At 43.0% G+C, this 20,390-nt stretch overlaps 2 protein-coding genes across 3 annotated transcripts in view; one reads left to right on the forward strand and one right to left on the reverse strand.

The window, feature by feature from the left end:
• The window catches only part of Fbxl13 (F-box and leucine rich repeat protein 13), a 159,318-nt gene that overhangs the window by 62,999 nt on the left and 75,929 nt on the right, over nucleotides 1-20,390 (reverse strand). For both annotated transcript variants that reach the window (XM_021163602.1, XM_021163601.1), the window contains exons 10-11: nucleotides 9,101-9,153; nucleotides 4,342-4,442 (exon numbers count right to left, since the gene is read on the reverse strand). In XM_021163602.1, the coding sequence (XP_021019261.1) occupies nucleotides 4,342-4,442; nucleotides 9,101-9,153 (154 nt within the window). The remainder of the gene's footprint in view (nucleotides 1-4,341; nucleotides 4,443-9,100; nucleotides 9,154-20,390) is intronic.
• Lrrc17 (leucine rich repeat containing 17) overlaps nucleotides 1-20,390 on the forward strand; it is a 32,618-nt gene that overhangs the window by 4,411 nt on the left and 7,817 nt on the right. Inside the window, exon 2 of the mRNA XM_021163603.2 lies at nucleotides 11,953-12,820. Within this exon, the coding sequence (XP_021019262.1) occupies nucleotides 12,046-12,820 (775 nt within the window). The 5' untranslated portion in view covers nucleotides 11,953-12,045. The remainder of the gene's footprint in view (nucleotides 1-11,952; nucleotides 12,821-20,390) is intronic.

Here is a 20,390-nt window from a genome sequence, read left to right on the forward strand (position 1 = left end):
TGGATGCTGCCATGTCCCCACCTTGATGAACCTCGTCTGAACCTGTAAGCCAACCCCAATTAAATGCTGTCCTTACAAGAGTTGCCTTGGTCATGGCGCCTGCTCACAGCAGTAAAACCCTAAGACACCGTGTATTTTTTCGTGCAACAAAAATCATCAGCACCCAGCAGAATTTATTCTAAATGTTCACCAAATGGGAAGAACTAGAAATTACAACCAAAATTCTTATTTGGAATTCAACGTTTCTATATTTCCCACTAAATTTTGTGTACATTTATAAAATAAATATTCCTAAAACATTATTTGATTTATAGCCATACCAATATGCTACGTTAACTAAGGGGAAAGGATCATTTTAATATGGGGTCAGCGAGAATGTTTTAAGTTTAAAAAGCAGAGGAGGGGTTCAACCATAGTGGCTCACATTTGTAATTCCTGTATATAGATGGCTGAGACAGGAAGACAACCAGAGCTTCAAGCAAGCCTGAGATATATAGTGAGTTCTAAGCACCCTAGGTTATACAGTTAGACCCACTTAAGTTAGAAAAAGAAAGAGAGAAGAAAAGAAAGGAAGAAGAGAGAGAAAGAGAGAAAGAAAGAAAGAAAGAAAGAAAGAGAGAGAGAGAAAGACAACTTGTAAAGTGATATGAATTACTTCCAAATCATCTACTTATAAATTCAGATTTTAACATACAAATTTTATTTTATAATCTTTAAAAAGTAAATATTAAGCCGGGCGTGGTGGCGCACGCCTTTAATCCCAGCACTCGGGAGGCAGAGGCAGGCGGATTTCTGAGTTCGAGGCCAGCCTGGTCTACAAAGTGAGTTCCAGGACAGCCAGGGCTATACAGAGAAACCCTGTCTCGAAAAACCAAAACAAAAAACAAAAAAAAAAAAAAAAAAAAAACCAAAAAAAAAAAAAAAAGTAAATATTAGTCTTAGGCACAAAAAAATAAACGTTTTAAAAATATTAGCTAATACATGGGCAGTGTCACATGCTTTCAGTTCAAGGCCAGCCTGAACAACAGTGTGAGCTGCAGGACAGCCTGGGTATCTTAGTCAGTGTTCTATTGCTATAGAGAGATGCAATGACCATGGCAACTTTTATACGGGAAACTATTTAATTGGGGCTGGCTTGGGCTTAGTTCATTATCATCATGGTGGGAAGCATGGCAGTGTGCAGGCAGACTTGGTGCTGGAGAAGGAGCTGAGAGGTCTACATCTGCACTGGCAGGCAGCAGGAAGAGACTGAGACTTACGTCCTGCCACAAGGCGCCACTCCCTATGGGCCCTATAGGGGCCATTTTTATTTATACGTCCACACAGGGCTACCTGGAGAAACAGGCTAACTTGAAAAAACAAAAATAAACTAGAAGCTAGCTACATACTACACATAAAACACAACTAAGGTTTAAGATGCAGGGATCGATAAAGAGATTCCACAAAATGCATACATAAACAAAGGAGAACAAAGGCAGGGGAGTTAGCAGCAGAGCTTTAAAGATTCAAGTTAAGATGGTAGTATGTGCCTGTAATCGCTGCACTCAGCAGGCTGAGGCAGGAGGATGGCAAGTTTGAGGGCAGCCTAGGCCAGCCATTGAAGGCCCATCTCCAAACAGCAACACAAATCACAAAGATACATTAACCAGGAAAATGAATATTATTTTATGTGGAAAAAATGCTGCGATCTATGAGAAAGCATGATACTTTATGCATAAGTTAAACTGCACGTAAGCTTGATTACAGTGAGCAACGCGTCACTGTCATATGATGACATGTCAAGTCTGTGTATACACGCACATTTACACGAGGAGGCTTGCTCTTTTAAACGAGCTTTCCTCTCCAAACACTCATGAGAGTGCAGAAACTAATGCCGAGCTGGTCTTTGAAGGAATCTGAATTCCAAAAGGCAGAAATAATTCAGTCCATATTTCGTCTACAATTAAAGACAGAAGTTTACTCATCGAAGCACCAACCACTTTAAACAAAGAATTCTCAAAAAGGAAATAAAATATGGACTGCTTGGTTTGGAAAATGGAAAAAGCACGGAACGAGTCTGATATGCTTTTCCCAAATTCCTATTTTTGAAATAAGTGTCTGGCTTTGCTTGTGCCAGTTTTAAGAGAAAAGTTTAAAAAGATATTTGCATCTCATATTCCAACCCAAAAAGAACCATGTAGTTAATAAAGTTAGAAAACACAGACAGGTTGCTAGTTATGAGGAGAACTTAAAAACTCATCTATGAATAACTTCCAACTTTTTTTCCGACCAAAATAAATTTTTACTAAGAGATTTATGAACTTTGAAAAACAGTAAAAGTCCTCTGTTCCTAAAAGGATGATTATATATAGATGATTATCTTATCCTTATTAATATAGTGATTAATATCTAACTAGTTCTCCAAAACTGTGCATAAATATCTTTACTGTCAATTTTTATATCTTACTATCCTACTGACGAAGATTAGGTAACATATGATTGACAGGTGCTAATACAAAATTGGTTATAGTTGATTCTAGGTAGCCAAGTGGTTCTCACAAAACACCTTCATTGGCTTTGGCAGATTCTGACAGCGGTAGCCCACCAGTGACCACTGCAGTTAAAGTGTGCGTGTACTTCCCCAGGTTACATTACACACTACACACATTGTTTTCAAACACTGCGCTACAGAGTTAGGCAAATTGAGCTGTGTGGCCAGACTGCACTCTGCTGACAATAACACAAGTGCTTGCATGGTTGAATCAGATCGTTTTAAGGAATTGAAAGAAAAAAATATTGCCTCAATTTTTGTGCTATTTCCAATGTGCTGGCTATAGGCATGGTAAACTTTCAAATTTCTTCTGCTTTCTAAATTGCCCTTTCCATCAGTTTAAATCAAAACAATTGTCAAAACAATAATTCAAATCTTGTCTTGTCATGTTAACCAATTTTCATGGTGTGGGACACTTCCTATCAGCCCCTTCCAATCTATTGGGGGTGGGTGGCTGAAAGAGAAGCTGGGCAGGGTACAATAGGCATGAAAACCCCAGAGATGTGGACAAAATTATATGTAAAGAGATACTAGGAATGAATGGGTTTTAAGTACTTATTGCCTGTCTAAAATGTTTAAATACATAAGGAAGAAGCACACAGAACTACAGTCAATAAATAATGTTGGATGATCAACTATTACAGATGGAGAATGTAAAACCTTGGCTGGACCACACAAAAGCAAGCTTTGGACCACAGGGGTCATGGTTTATAGATCTTCACTTTGGATCATTGCTGCTTTTTATCACTAAAATAAATTCTAAATGGACTATATGCTAAGTTTAAAAGGTACAGGGATAAAAAGTAAAGGGTTATTAAGTTCCTGGCTGGGTGAAGATTTAAAGCATCTGGAGGAATTTCAAAAGGAGAGTCTTGAAGAATTGACTAAAACAGGGAGCGCCATGCCACTTTTCTGAAGTTTTCCTGTTTGTGGAAGATTATTAGAGTCAGACATAAAGAAATTGCCACCCAGAATTTTTTCTGTTTAAGCTTTTCCACATGTCTTATTGTTAGTTTTCAAAGGATCTCAAACAGTCATGGTCTCAAAAGTCTTTTACAATGGCTTGAGAAATGTTTTCCCAAAGTCAAATTTGAACATCTCCCTGGGATCAGATACAGTGCCTGATGAGTCTCTCCACAGTAAATACTGAATCAGATATATTTGTGTGAAGTTGAAGATTCTGCCCAATTTTATGCCCTTCTCCAGAGAAGGGTTGGCTAAGAAAGAGCAGCTACAACATCCTGGGCACATCAAAGTCAACAGACAGTCAAAACTCAGCAATGTAAGCTCCCTGGAGGTTGAGCCATCTCAGTGGGACACCCGGACACCTGAAGCATGGATGGACAGCAGTGTTCCCAGGTCAAGGAGGGGGCATGTTGGAGCTCTGTTAGAGAAAGGTCCCAGACACCAGAAAGGAAGTCGGGAGCCAGGCTCAAATGTCCAGGAAGAAGAGCAGAAAGAAACAGGAAGATCTACCTCAAGCTATTGGGTATACTCCTTCAAGAGTGACAAGACCACTGGCTGAGAGAGACCAGTGTCCAGCTGTACCTGCCAGGGAAGGAGAGTGCAGTTGCCAGCTCCAGGGCTGGAAAGCTGTCATCTGTTCCCTGGTCATGCTGCCATGGTTGGGTGCTGATGGGGAGTTATCTTTGAGGTCAACTAGAACAAGCCAAAGCCTAGAGGAACACAATATTGTCAATGGGATACAAATAACACAAGCAGCAACCATCAGAGGGCAGAGGAGCACGAGTTCGAGGCCAGCCTGGAGTACCTATGAGACCAGATTTCAAACAAACAGTCACAGGCATTACCTAGGCAGGAGTCGCATCGTCCTGTTGGTGATGGTTGTGTTGGATAGATTGAGATACAGGACCCCAGGACAGCCCTCAGAAATGTGTCTCATGGATTCATCCTACATAACAGAAGAAGGAGAAGCAGATGAAATCCTCACAGGCCTCATAATGGCTCTATTATCTCTCATCTCTCTTCCTGTCCCTGAAAAACATTCATACTCAACCTGCCCCTTCATATGCCTGATTACTACATCAAATAAAAAGTAGAAACTAGTCCTCCTGTTTGACGCTTCACTGCTCCCTAATTTCTTTAAAAATAAAATTTCAATACCTCACAATGACATTTCATTAAAGTCCTGGTATGTGACAGTGTGACTTTTGACTGTCCAGATATAGAAATGTGCTCACAAATTGGCCAGTTTTAAAGTTATTCTAAAGATTGGAATTGTAAATGCTCTCAACAGCTGGACTTCATTGAAAGCAAGGCCATGTTTAGCCCAGGCATGTCATCTGTCTGTGTGACTAAATTTCTGTGGTTCTGATACTGATACATTTAAAAAGCTGGACAAATTTTCACTGAATTTATGATAGCTCAGAGATGGTCTCAATATCTATATTTGAAAAGTAAAATGTAGACAATATATAAAGTGTACAGAGTGCACAAGAGCCAGTGTTGGGATTGGGGTTAGGGATCGAGAAGATCTCAGCATGTAAACGAAGGCTTCGGCTGGCATGAGACTTGAGAGCCAATGATGTCAAGCAATGGTCTTGAACTAAAGGTTAAAAAGGCCAGATGAGGCTCAAGTTTTGACTGCTATGAGCTACTTTGCATGCAAAATGTATAGTTACCATAATGGTGTATGCCTACAATTCCGGCTCTGGGAAGGCTGAGGCAGAAGGATCACCTTAAGTTAACTGCCAACCTAGGCTACATAATGAGTTTTGGTCCAGCTTGGGCTACAGGGGGAGACCCTGTCAAAACCAGAGAGGGGAAAAGAGGGGAGGAGATAGGGGAGGAGAAGCAGAGTTAGCAACAGGTTTTTATTTATCCAATGATGTTTGATAGTATCCCTGAGATAACACCAGGTATCAGCGAGGTCTGAATAAGTGAGCTTTAGAGCATTTCAACACAGTCTATCCTGAAGAGGATAGCCCACCACAGGCATGTATCTGGAGGAGGTGAGTCCTCACTAGCTCGGAGAATTAGGATGTGCAGAACTGAGATACCACTAGGGATGGCAAACTTGATTTTCAGGGGCAGCAAGGTCAGTTTGATAGCCCATTCTTCATGATTTCCTAGGATATGTGAGTTTTTACTATAACAAAATCCTGGGGTATGGTGGTCAGTGGTAGGCCACTCAGTGGGTGACTTATTGGGCAGCAAATCCTGTCTTAAATAAGACAAAGGGGCTCTGCACAGGCAAGTTTTTCCCTGCCCATGCCTTGTGTAGACAAGTGGGGCCACTGAAAAACTCTGTGCTCTTGGCACTGAGCTCAAACTGATGGTGATTTTCTAGTCATTCAATCACCAAGTATAGGATTCAGATATGTGTATCTGCAAATACTACAAATATAGCACAAGATTCCTTCAAAAATCCAAGTAACCATCACCTTATGTAGTGCCATACATGGACAGGTGAAAATGTTAGGTGTGCCAATCAGTCAGGGCTCGCAGACTGTGCACCTGTTAAAATAGACTTTGTTGAGGATACAAGTGAGGTGAGACAAAGCAGGTGAAGAGCTGGCTTAGCCACCTTTAGAGAGGCCTCAGAAGAGACAGGGCCAAGAGGAGGATGGTTGTGCTGAGTCAGCCATCTCTACTCAGTCTTTGGCTTTGTGGAGTTGCTTGGTCACCCAAACAAGTCCAGACCACTCCTGTTCTCAGTACTTACAAGGATGCAAGCCTCGTCCTTGGAATGCTTGAACACATAACCCAAAACTGTTAGAGCGTGCACACTGCTGAGTGGCTCGTGAATCTGTCCTTAACCCATAGGACTCAAATTTCCTCAGTGTGATTTATTTCACACAGCAAGTTCACATACATCCAAGCTCTTTGAGTGGATGGTCACCCACATCTTTATATGTGAGCCTGTCTCCCAGCCTGTGTCTCAAAGGGAGAAAACAACAACAAAGTGGAACTGGATGAAATTACTAGCCCTTTATAGATCCCAAACTTGGGCCAGGCTCTGATATTCACAAACTTGGTGCAGATGGTTTTGTACTGACTTTCCTGCTAGAAGGCCAGATTCAAAGAGTGCAATTTTTGTATTCATATGCAGAACTCATGTTCCAGAGGCAAGAACTGAAAATCAACCGCACATTAAAATTCTTTCTAACACCTAATGGGGTAGCGCTAACACAGCAGGTGCTAAAAATACCCATAGAAGAATGAAGCCACTTCACAATGGTCCCATTTGAATCCTTATCGGATATCTGAAGGATATGCTAGCAAGATGGCCATCTTTCTTGATGAAGAAGCCTTATGCACCTTGCTAGTAGTCAAAGAACCCAACCAGAGGGAAAGCAGAATTTTGTTCTCTTACGTGCTCTTTGGGCTGTCTGTTTATCCCTCGATTTCCTGGGAACACTCCCAAACATAAAGTAGCAGCTTGCTCATTGTGAAGTGGACTCATGCTGAGGCCTGAGCCTCTGAGAGGAGAGCAGCAGCCGGGGAGGGGGGGGGGAGATAACTAATCAGGACGCTTCCCTTTTGTATTAGGAGAAAATTAGGAGTTAATGTGGTATAAGGGTCTTTGGACTTTTATGTTTATATTCTATTTACTCATAAAATGTCTTCCATCTTTCGGGAAATAACTGCTCTGAAAATGGAAGGATAAGCTTCATGGGAAAACTGTAAAGAGAGGATTTTTTTCAAAGTATCCCTGCTTCTAAAATTGGAGCCCCAGTGTGAGCATAACTGTAAGAGTAGAAAGTATAACTGCTGAGGGGCTGAGCCCACAGTGCCAACTTGCAAGAGAAGAAAATTAAGCCTGTCAGGGAAAAAAAAATGGAATTACAAGGTGCTGAGAGCTGAGAGAAAATGAGAGGTGACTTAATGGATATGATTTCTCTTAAGGATGTAGAAAATGCTGTAAAATTACTCGTGGCTACAGTGGTATAATTCTATGCATATACCACAAATTATTGAAGTGTTCTCTCTGAGTAAATGGTAATATCAATTCATTTTTATTTCTATGGCGTTATTTTTTAAAAGTTCTTCAAAAATGTATGGAAAACCCCGGTGGGGATGAAGAGTGTTTTAAAGGAGAAACAAAGTTCACCAGGCTGGGGTTGGGGGATGGGAGGGATGATCATCAGACAGACAGAAAAATGGGCTCAAGGACACACTGAAATGGCACTGTGGGGACCTGAGGAGATTTCATGTTAAAACAGGAAAGACATCTGAGAAGGGACTCCCTCGAACATGCGGCATACTGCTGTGTAAAATGCTGGTGGGGGGGGATCTCTGAGGAACCAGTGTAGGTGTCTTATCACCTGTCAAGGGCTGTGGCCTGGTGTTGACATGTGCTCAGCATCATTACACGTCAGACTTTCCTTCTGCTTTCTCTGTCTCCTCAGAAACTCGTCCCACTAGCTGGGTAGTCTCCACTGGCTTCTAGAAATGTGTTTGCATTTCCAGGTCCCCATTCCTTCTAACCCCCTCATCCATTTTTCTGGAAACATTAGTTTATAGCTCATGCTCATTTTCCTGTATCTTGTCCATTTCACAACTCACTACCGCTATATCTCAGTCCCAGCAGCACTCCACTGGAATGGTTTCAGCAGAAATTAGTGACCCTAATTCTCAAGACCGGGCTGCCCGTGTTCAGAGCTTTTCTTACTGCCCATTTGGGCCACTTTCCAAATGTCTCCCCATCCCATGTACTTACATTAATTATTTGAACCATTCCCTTATCTAAGCCTTATTTGGGGGTGATGGTGAAGGCAAGAGCAAGGAACAAAGGTGGGCATGGTGGTGCACACCTTAAACCTGGGAGGCAGAGGCAGTGAACTGCTGAGCTCAAGGCCAGCCTGGCCTATCTAAAAAAAAAAAAAAAAAAAAAAAAAAAAAACTGAAAAAGAAAAAAGAAAAAAGAGACAGTACTGTATGAGCAACAACAAGAAACTGCTCTGAGCACCCTGGTCCATGGTCACCAGAACTTACTGTGTAGAGTGGAGCAGGATGAGGTTACAAAGGGAGGCAGACTACAGTCTCTCTAGGCTGTACCAATATTAAGGTAGTGTGATTTTTTTTTCCCAGTAGTGTGTGGATGGTGGATGATAGAGGTGAATTGGTCAGACCTGCCTGTACAAAGGGCATATTGCATGTTCACAATACGGAAGACCGGTTTAGAGGAGAGAGAAAGCCAAAGGGCCAGGAAAGAGGGAATCTAGGGATATATGTTCATTTCCGTCTCTTTGACATGGTTACCAACAGCCATGAAACTCACCAGAATAATCCCACCACCCTTGCAAGGAGCCCAGTATTTTCTGTCTCATATAAATATGCATGAAACATAAACATAGTTCCTTTTTATGTAACCATTAAAGACTTCTACTTGCCAGAGGCTCTACCACTAAGCACATAGCCACAAGATGAACGATAGCATTGTGTAGGGGGTGGGGGTGGGCACATGTCTTTGCCAATGTTTAATACAGTTTGCTTTTTCCATATTCAACCCCAAATGCACACAAAGTATGTAGTCTACCCACTGGCTCTCCAGGGTGAGGGGTCTGGACCTACATAAACAACGATAGAATAAACTCTCATACTCACTGTGAAAGACTGGCAGTCAGAGACGTTCAACTCTTGCAAGTTTTTACAGTGGCCTAAATCAAACAAGGAAGGCATCACTAAACAACACACTGCAAACATTTAGTTTTTCCATCCTACATTCAATACAACGTTTTCATTAAAAAGTAAAGAGAAACTTTAGCAAGAAATGTGTCCTAAGTATGTGGGTTTCTCTGCTCAGGCAAATGATGTCTTTGGCTTAAAACCCCATACATACACATGTTTGTTATTGTTTGCAGAGTACAGGAAGAAGATGGGAAGAAAAAACTTTTCAATTTAAAAAATACTATATCCTTGGGGATTTTAATCTGAAGGCTTAAGAAAAATAATTTATTTTGGTTGGTTGGTTGGTTTTGGATTTTGGCCTTTTTGGGTACATAGCGTTTTAATTATTGTGCATGTGTTTATATATGTGTATATGAATGTATGTATGTATGCATGTGAATGACAAAGGTTGGTAGACAGTGTTTCTTCATGTTATTGTTCTCACTGAACTTGGAGATTGCTGATTCAGCAAGCCTAGGTATCCAGGGAGCCCCAGGAATCCTCCTGCCTCTGCCTCCCCTGAACTGGAATTATAGATACCTACTACCATACTTTCATGAGAGTGCTGGGGACCAAGCTTGGTTCCTTATGCCTATGTGGTAAGCACCCTACTGACTTTCTGGCTGAGCCATCTTCCAGGACTTATTCTTTAGTTTTAGTTTTAAAATATTTTATTATACCCATTTTTACACATATACAAGGATTGAAAGGACTATACTGTGAGCACCTATATCTCTGCCATCTAGATTATAATCTGTATTTATACTGGCTTTATTACATGCCCATTCACTCATCTCTAAATTGGTTCCACATTGTGCATTATTTTTATGCATTTCAAAGCATGTTATAGAAGCACTAACCCTCTAATAGTTCACATGCATAATAAGTGAAATAAACTATTTGTTAGGACTTCATTTATTTATTTATTTATTTATTTATTTATTTATTTATTTGGGGCTTTTTGAGACAAGATTTCTTTGTGTAGCCCTGACTGTCCTGGAACCCAATCTGTAGACCAGGATACCCTTGAACTCAGAAATCCACCTGTCTCTGCCTCTCATGTGCTGGGAATTTTAAAAGCCTGTGCCACTACCACCTAGCTGTTATGACTTTTTAAGTTAGATTTATATACAAATTGCAATAAGTTATAGAAAAGTGGAGATTGAGAAGGGCCATATGCCTTAATAGCTCTTGGAATACTGACCATTGCATGCCTCAAGGAAGATAAGACACGCAGACAGACAGCTAGACAACGCACTCAGCACCTTGAGAGATGCTTAGGCTTTGGAGCAGGGCTGGGGGATACATGAATGGTGACTGTGAGGACCGCTTGAAACCAAGCAGTGGGAAGGTGCTCTAGGTGGGCGGGGCCTCACTAGACAGGAAAAGCTGCCGGGATGTCCCTAGTACTCAGAATAAGTCACATCTCAGTGAAGCTTGCCTGCAAAAATTCTTGCCCAAATTCTAGGGAATTTGATTTCTAGTTAAGGAAACTGGACAGAACAGGTCACAAAAGAAGGGAACCCCTTGTTTAGACAGAAGTTGATGAACACTATGGAGAACCATAAAACAAGAAAGGCAGACTGAAGTCCTTGGCATGGGGGCCACAGAGAAGCCCTCACTGTCAGGGTGGCATTGGTGTCGTGGTGACATATAAGGGGATAGCTGGGACAGTGCCATTTATTCTAAGCATTTCTAGGTCCACATTCAACATGAGTGGCTGAATGAAAACGAGGACATGGCCACTCCAAGGTAGGGTTGAGGAGAAGGGGTGGGGGGAGAGAGAGACAGAGAGAGAGAGACAGAGAAAGACAGAGAGAGACAGAGAGACAGAGAGAGAAAGAGAGGCAGAGAAAGAGGCAGAGAGAGAGAGAGAGGGAAAGAGAACGGCCAAAGGCATCTAGAGCCCAGCAGAATAAACCAGGCCATGAAAGGATGGGGACTGGGGTGGGGGACAGAAGTGACACAGGAGCAAGAAAGGGCCATGAGCTGAGGACCAAGAGAGAAGCTGAGAGGACAGAGAGAACCAAGACAGCGCATGGACAAAATGGCCGGAGTTTTATATAAAAAAGAAGCTGGGGGAAGAGAGGTGAAGCTAGGGCTGGAGAGATCTAGAGTGGGAGCCTGGGATGAGACAGGCTGAGAGGAGCCAGCAGCCAGTGGCCAGAGGACTCTGTAGCAGGTACTTGCAATGCTGAGAGAGCCTAGCAGTCAGTGGCCACCATCTTCTCTGATATGTTAATAATATGTAATTAATAACTTATTTATTAATATGTTAATAATCTCAGTCTTTTGCCCAAGGTTTCTTTGGGACCTGACAGTGGTGACTAGGAGAGACTGAAAGAAAAGCATACGGCCAGGAAGAGCACGCCTACATGGCTGTGTATCTCAGGGCTGGCAGGAGAATGTCTTCCAATTCTTAAATCTACAGGATGAGGAACACGTTGGAGTGTTCACCAGGCTGAGTCCTAACAGTTGAGAACTTCCCATGGGCCGGGCATTGAGCACCTTTCATCTGCCCAGGGACCAGGAGACATCATAACTCCATTTTACAGATACTGAAGATGAGGTTGGGTACAAGCTAGCAGGACAGAGAGTCATGACTCAAACTTAAGGCCCAAACATGTGTATACTAACTAAACCAGGCAAGTAAAAGGTAAAGGACCGTCTACAGCACATTTTTGCCCTCTTAAACTAGCAGGCTCAGAAAAAAATAAATCTGCTGTTTCTGTCTTACGCTGTTCAAGATGGCTCTTCACTCTTCGCTTTCTTTCTTGTGTCCCACCTAGGAGCTCTACACACCCCAGTTGGGCCTTACCCACACTTGGATTCCAGAGGAAGACTTTCTTGTTCCTTCTGCCTGGGGCCAGCTGGACATCAGAATGCGCATAGTGGCCATCTTGCTTCTGTTCTGCCTTTGCAGAGCTGCTGAGCCTCGCAAGTCCAGCCCTGGTGTTTTGAGAAGTCAAGGCAATCCCAGCCGCAGCCATGGCCGTGGTGGCAGGAGAGGCTCCAGCCCAGTCAAACGCTATGCACCAGGCCTGCCTTGTGATGTGTACACTTATCTCCATGAAAAATACCTAGACTGCCAAGAAAGGAAACTAGTCTATGTGTTGCCTGACTGGCCTCAAGATTTGCTGCACATGCTGCTAGCAAGAAACAAAATCCGCGTGTTAAAGAACAACATGTTTGCTAAGTTTAAAAGGCTGAAGAGCCTGGACCTGCAGCAGAACGAGATCTCCAAAATTGAGAGCGAGGCATTCTTTGGTTTAAATAAACTTACCACCCTCTTGCTGCAGCACAACCAGATCAAGGTGCTGACAGAGGAGGCGTTCATTTACACGCCACTCCTGAGCTACCTGCGTCTCTATGACAACCCCTGGCACTGCACTTGTGAGCTAGAGACGCTCATTTCCATGCTGCAGATCCCACGGAACCGGAATCTGGGGAACTACGCCAAGTGCGGAAGCCCACCAGCGCTGAGAAATAAAAAGTTGCTGCAGCTAAAGCCTCAAGAGCTGTGTGATGAAGAGAAGGAGCAAGTGGACCCCAAACCCCAAGTGTCGGGGATACCCGCAGTCATCAGACCAGAAGCAGACTCCACTCTGTGCCACAATTACGTGTTTCCCATACAAACCCTAGACTGCAAGAGGAAAGGTGAGCCGTTCTGCCTTTCCTGTTTCTGCAGGCTGTTAGGAAAGGTCTCTCCCTCCCTACAGCCATGGTGCCTGGAGATGCCTGGCAGGAAGCTGTCTCCGACAGCAGTGGAGTGTACAGAGTTCAGTTCAGGGCAGTTGGTATAACCAGGGAGCAGCAGCAGAAGATGTACATTGGTAAAGTGCCTGGCTAGCAAGGACCAATCCCCAGACCCACCTAACTGGGCAGGGTGGTCCCCATGTGTAATCCCAGCACTTGAGAAACAGAGACAAGAGAGTCTGAAGTTCAGGAACATCCTTAACTACACAGTGAGTTGAAGGGTAGCCTGGGCTATATGTACTACATGAACAGGGTCTCCTAAAAATAATTCACACACACTCACACACCCCGAAACAAAGCATAAGCAAATGAAAACAAGTTCAAGGCCATCATCCTCAGTTACCTGGGAGGCTGGAAGCCAGCCTGGGCTTCGTGACACCCTGTTTCAAAATCAGGGAGAGTCTGTGTGGGAGAGATGGGTTAGGAGCATGCACTGCTTCCCAGAAGGCCAGCATTCCATTGCCAGGACAATCGGGTAGTTCACAGCCACCTACAACCCTGACTTCAGAGGAATCCGACGCCCCTGGCTTCCATGGGTGCCCACCCACAAGTGTCATATGCACACTTGATTAAGAAGTCAATAAATATTTACATGAAGAGAAAACAGCAGGGGCTGGGGCAACCACGAGAGTTTGGTCATTTGTTCAAGGAAAGCTGTGGCAGTAAGGAATTCATTTAGTCTTGAATCTAATTTATCTTGGATACAGGACAGATACCCTCTATACAAGCTGACTTACACCAATTATGGAAAGCACAGACATCTGTGGGTGGACATCCTCCAGGCCAGATATGCCCAGCTCAGGCCCAGCAGGGTGCTAACGATGATAGATATTCCACTTGCCCAGTCCTGTGGTTTTCATGAGCTGGTGGAACCCCACATCTTAGATCTTCCCAAGTATCCAGAGTGAACAAAAATCAAGTCATTTAAAAGTACTTTCCCTAAGACTTATGAAACTGGGAAACTCTTTCTAGGCTATCCCCTCATGTCTGTAAATCAATGGTAGACTTTCCACCCCACACAGTCTTGCACAGCTGTGCAAGAACTGCACATTAAGTGATGAACCAAGAACAAATGGAAGAGTTTAGAAATGCTAACGACAGCCGGGTGTGGTGGTGCACGCCTTTAATCCCAGCACTCAGGAGGCAGAGGCAGGCGGATTTCTGAGTTTGAGGACAGCCTGGTCTACAAAGTAAGTTCCAGGACAGCCACGGCTATACAGAGAAACCCTGTCTTGAAAACAAACAAACAAACAAACAAAAAATTGCTAACGATGTGTTAGCAAAGTCTGACACTGTCAAAGAGTAATCCAAGAACTGATAATGTCTTTATAATAACAAGCCCTATGACAATATCGATGTGTTTCATTTGGGGCATGCTTTAAAAGTTTATTAACTTACAGCAAGATGTCATTGGAGTAGAGTCAGTTTGAGCATGGCATAACAGATTTCCATCTATCTTAGGTGATGTTGTTTGTTTGCGTCTTTTGTTTGTGTTTGTTTATTTGAGGGCCAAAGATCAGGATTGCTGAAGGGATCCTAGCAGATCCTCTCAAGATGGTTAAGAGCAGGACCTTGTTAATGTGAGAGATTAGACAGCTGGGGCCAGGAGTAAATTTGTTAGCTTTTGGCCAAAGCTTGCCACTTTCTCCTTGACTCTGAAGTGGAGTGTGGTGAGATCAGTCTGGGACCAGGAGCAGGGAGAGGTGTGCCCACTGGAGTCACAGCGGAGCAGTGATAAACAACCAGGACTGGCCAGGCTGGGTTCCTCTGATTTTAGAGAAAGTCCTCACTAACTGAAAATCTACCAAGTGCTAGGTACCCTCCCGTATACACATGCTGTCAGCTTTCAGGCAGTCCTGTCCCCATTTAAACACGGTGGTGGGGGGTTGGGTGGGGGGACTGAAGCAGCAGCAGCTCAGGAAATCCCATCAGTCAAACGAGGTCTCCCAGTTAAACCATAGAACAAGGCAGGAACCTTCATTACCCAAGCCAGCACTTGCAATCTTCCAGAATTAATCTGACCATATGCAGACAAGCTACTGCCACATGAAAAGGCATTGGAAAATTCTAGAAAGCACTGGAGAATTCTAGAAGACTCAGCGGGTGTAGTTTTGCCACAGCAAGGTAGGGAGGAATGTCCTTGATAGCTTTATAAAGAGAACTGAGGATTTATGCTAAAGCACAGACATCCTCCTGGATGTTTTCTAAGCTTTCGTTTGGATTGCTTAGACTACAAACTAAACCCTGGGCTAGAATACATCCTGTTACTGAGGTTCTGTCCTCAAGCTTAGTGGAAGCTGTACTTGCTACACGGGGTGTCAGAGAGTAAAGTACAGAGGACTGAGCTCACAAGTTATCTGAGAAGAATACTATCTCCATAAAAGATGGGTAAGACTTCATAGCAAGACGACAAACATTGCTCTGAGAGGTAAGAACATTCTGCGGGCAGAGGCATGTGGATATCTGTGAGTTTGAGGGCTATCCTGGACTACATGGTGAGTTTCAGGACAGCCAGGGCTATATAGAAAGACCCTATAAAGAGGTGCTGTGAGAGTTAAATACAGACCATTCCCTTTCTGCTTTCTCCTTAGTCTTGGGCCACCAGCTCCTCTACAGCCACCAATGAGCACAGCTCTTATTTTGTCTCTTTTCCTATAAAACATTTCTCCTTTTCTCTTGACTAACATTGGCTATAAAACATATTTTACTGCTTTCCCTTTTGCAACTTGTTGTTGCCTAAATATAATCTTCTAAAAATACCCCTCAAATTAATCCTCTCTGTTGCAAAACTGCAGGGTACCCGGATGAGGAAGAGAGCTCCTTCCGATGAGGGAATTCAGCCTTTCCCAAAGGACTAGCAGTATGTAACACTGAGTCATGTGTTAAAGGACAACTTGAGTCCCTCTAGTTGCTAGTGACTATGTAAAATTCAGGGCCTGTATTTTCATTTTTTTTAATGTTTAGTTGATAACACAGCAGTAGTTTACATGTTTATGAGATACAGTGTGATTAATTCTAATCAATGAATATGATGTTTAGTGACCAGATCAAAGGAATGGATCAATCCCTCACCTTAGGCAGATATTGTTTGTGTTGGAAAAGTCAGCGTTCTCTCTCCTAGCTACTTGAGATGTACAGTTGTTGTCAACCATACTTATGCTTCCTTGCTTTCCTGCCCATCTTCATCCTTGTATCTGGTGACTACCCTCTCTCCATCCCCAACACCGGCACAACCTCTAACACCCTCTAGTTCTGGACTATATAATGAAGGCTTATTAAGACTTTTCACAATTAACTAAAACTGCCTCGCTGTGGTTTAGATAAGTCCATTAATACTATTCATCATTTATTTTCATTTTGTTTTATTACAAATTCCTATTTTAAGTTAATTGCTATAAGGAAAAGTCTGCCTAAACTCATTTTTAGTGTCAGCATTGAGCTGCCTTCCTTTGTACCTTCAAAGCAGTAACTTAAGCAACTTTAAAACAAATAAATACACAGCAGTTGAAAATCATGGCTAGAATTCAAATATGACAACCTTAATCTATTCTAATTTCTTTATTTTGTTCCATAAATGGTAACCAATCTCAAACAAATGGTTGCCGGACAGTGATGGTGCATGCATTTAATCCCAGCACTTGGGAGGTAGAGGCAGGCAGATTTCTGAGTTGGAGGCCAGCCTGGTCTACAGAGTGAGTTCCAGGACAGCCAGGGCTACACAGAGAAACCCTGCCTCAAAAAAAAACAAACAAAAACAAGTGGTCAATAATGTTCATCTGTAGGCCCCTGATGATGGAGTACCAATGTTTTTGATGGAATATATATATATATATATATATATATATATATATCACACAAAATATAGAGTTTCAGGAAACCTAAAGTGTGCCATCAAGGGGATGGGGTGGGGGTGGGGGCGACTAGCAGTGACATTAGTGAAGAAAAGCCACTATTAACTGCTCCCATTCTTAAACAGTGCTTTCATAAATGATAAAGCTCGCTGTAGAGATGCTGTCCCTAGGAGGTCACATGGGCAGTAGTAATTCACAGTTCAAGCCACAGGCCACCATGTAATGCTATCTTTTCCCTCAAGACTGGGTATGTCCACTATGCCAAGCATTTACCGTGCCTTCTGTGTGTGTCCTCCCAATATCAGGTCCTCCCCTGAGCTCTATGCAAGGGTACCACACAGGGAATGCAAGCAGGGGACTTGCAGTATGGACCCTTCCAATGAGGGAACTCAGCCTTTCCCAACGGACTAGCAGTGACTCAGATGTGTGCAGGGCACTCACTGGTGCCAACTCAACCACACAGACCTCAAAGATCACTATTTTTGCCTTAAACATCTGACAGCAAGAAAAAAAATAATAGCTTTATTCATGGAACAATGGGCCCTTTGCCAACACAACTCAGCCTTTCAAAGGGAGTAAGTGTGGGGTTGGTTGAAAGGCAAATTTATGCCATATTGAGGTGACAGGATTTGCCAGGCACACATGGAAGTATGAGTTCTAAAACCAATTTTAACTTCACATTTAACATAATTTACTAATTTGACTTTGAAAGCTAGGAAAAATTATATAGGAAAATTGGCTCCAGCTGCTTCTGAAGTCAACTTGCCCCTGATTTCAATAATAATTAAGAAATTTTACTTTCTGATAAACAAGCTTATGTGTGTCTCTTTAACTACTACCAAGTCTTCAAATGATTTCTGAGGCTGCTGACAACCAAAAGCCTACTAAATGGGAAAATGATGTGAGGAAAATGTCCCAACTTCCTCCTCATAGTAAGGTTCGGCTGTCGGAGAAGCAGAGCTCATAAGAGCTGACAGGAGATGCAGTATCTCCTGCAGTGTTGGGCAAGAACGAGGTCCACAATTGCCAGCTCAGAGGTGGACGCAGGGGGTCAGTTGTTCAAGGCCTTCCTTGTTCAAGTCACAGCAAGTTCAAAGCCAGATCCTATCTCAAGCCTTCTCCCTCCCCTACCTCAAAACATTTTGATTCATGGTAAATGTGAGCTCTGGATGCCACATGGCATGTGGTCTAGAAATGAAGACATTGAGGAAGTGTCATTTTGATGTGAGGAGATATGTAGTTGTCTGTCTGTTCTCTATCGGAGGCACATAGCTTGCATCAACTTTATAACTCATTCAAATTTAAGCAAGAAAGATTTTTTTTCTCTCCACTACAACCAATGAAGTTTCCTATTTGTTTCTAGGTCATGCTAGGAAAACTCTTGGTTTGCATTTCCTGCTACTTGGGGATGCTATTTCCATTCGGGAGTTTGCTGACAACTTCAAAGTTGTCTTTTTCTAGCGCCCACAAACCCATTGCTTAACCTGGGCTTCAGAGTATTCTTAACAAGCATCTTTTCTACCCATCGATTTGCGGCTAACCCACTTTCAGCTTGATTTACAGTGGGTTTTCTGTCATCTATCCTCAAGTCTGGTCCAGTAGGCAGGTTCTGATCTATAGGCTTTCTAGAACTGAAGGGGTGCCAGCTCTGCTGACTGGGACACCCTACAGGACTCTGGCCTTGACTTACTGACTGCACCTGTGGCCTCTTCCTCCCCTATGTATGTGTATGTTATACATGGGGGTTCTAGGCAGGTAGACAGCACATCAAACAGGAGGCCAACATAGACAGATTAAGGGCTGGGTTAGCATGTTTAAATTGTGATGATGTTACTCTTGGCAAATGACCTAACTTCTTTGTGCCCCATTTCCACATCTGTAAAATGAGGTTAATAATGGAACATATACAGTTCTCTTCATTTAATTTTGTTAAGAGTGCCTAGATCAGGAGCACATAGATAGGAAGGGCCCATCAAGAAGGGGAAAGAAATTCAAGGAAGTTTGACTCAAGAGGTTGTACTAAGGAATCTAGAAATGAACTCCAATACCATCCCATTAGACACAGGGGTTGGAACATAGCTCAGTCACAAAAGTGCTTGCCATGGAGGCATAAGGTGCCGAGTTCAAGCCTTAGTAGCCATGTAGAAAGCTGGGTATGATCGCACATGCCTATAATCCCAGCTCTGGGGAAGCAGAAACAGGAAGAGCCCAGGGGCTCACTGTCCAGCCAGCCTAGCCTGATCAGCAAGCCCAGGTCCTAGTAAAAGACCCTGTCTCAAAACAAAAAATGTGGCATTTCCTGAGGAAGAACAGCTGAGGTTGACTTCCAGCCTTCACAATCATGTTATAGGAACATCCAGAAGATGCACACACACATGAACACACATACACATATATGAACAAAGGCCATGCAATCTGGGCCATTAAAGAGGAAGGAAAAAAAGCTAAGTCCAAGTCACTACGTTGTAAATATTCCTGGGACTAAGAAACCATAAATCCCAAGTTGTTATTCTTAATATTTCATTACAATTTTGTTAAGATATATTCACAATTCAACCATTTTATACCAAAAGCAGCAGTGTGGATAATGAATGCCACCTTTCATAAATGTGTTTTACAGTTCCTGGTTCTAAGAATCTCTGCTTCCTCAGAAAGCCCTTGGGGCCACCCAGCTCTGCAGATGTCAGTCAGGCCATTTATTGTTGCTACATGAAAGCAAGACTGTTTCCCACTCTAGGCTACAACTGCTGCCATTAAAACCAACACTTCTTGCTAAAGACTAAAGGGCAAGTCTCACAGTAAAATATAATATAGGACTGGTTACTTTTTTGAAAAGCATGATTTAAAGATAGAAAATAAATAGTAGAAGCAAAATCAAGGTGAGCCTTGGTTTCCTGTTACCTCTGAGGACGTAACCCCGGCTTTCCCCTTCATGTTGCTGTTCCTAGCTTGTTCTTTCTGAAAATCTGGTTTGTGCGGAAGTGGGAATTTTGGGAATGGTGAACTCCACCTCAGGAGTAAAGTGGGTGAAAAGTTATCAAGTCATGCATGAATTTTAACATCTAAGAAAGCAAAAGTAAGATATGGCGTCCCCGCCGGGTGGTGGTGGCGCACAACTTTAATCCTAGCACTCGGGAGGCAGAGGCAGGTGGATTTCTGAGTTCGAGGCCAGCCTGGTCTACATAGTAAGTTCCAGGACAGCCAGGGCTACACAGAGAAACCCTGTCTCGAAAAAACAAAAAACAAAACAAAACAAAAGATATGGCGTCCTCCTTTACCTACATTAGTCCCCCATACACGCACTTTGGTTTCAGTTCATATCTAGTCAGCCAGGAACTGAAAATATTAAAGTAGAACATTCTAGAAATAAGCCACTGGTAAGAAACTTACTAAAGCGAGCTTGTAACTGCTGTTTTCCTGTATGATGTTGTTGTTGATCCCTTACTGCATCTACTTCACAAAGAAAACATTGCCACAGGCACCGGGCTTGGTGCTCTGTGCTTGCAGGCATCTACTTGGAGTGTTTCTCCTGAGGATGAGGGGGCTGTTGCCATGGTCTCCTGAGGATGAGGGGGCTGTTGCCATGGTCTCCTGAGGATGAGGGGGCTGTTGCCATGGTC

This window comes from Mus caroli, chromosome 5 (assembly GCF_900094665.2).
Source record: "Mus caroli chromosome 5, CAROLI_EIJ_v1.1, whole genome shotgun sequence".
Lineage (NCBI taxonomy): Eukaryota > Metazoa > Chordata > Mammalia > Rodentia > Muridae > Mus > Mus caroli.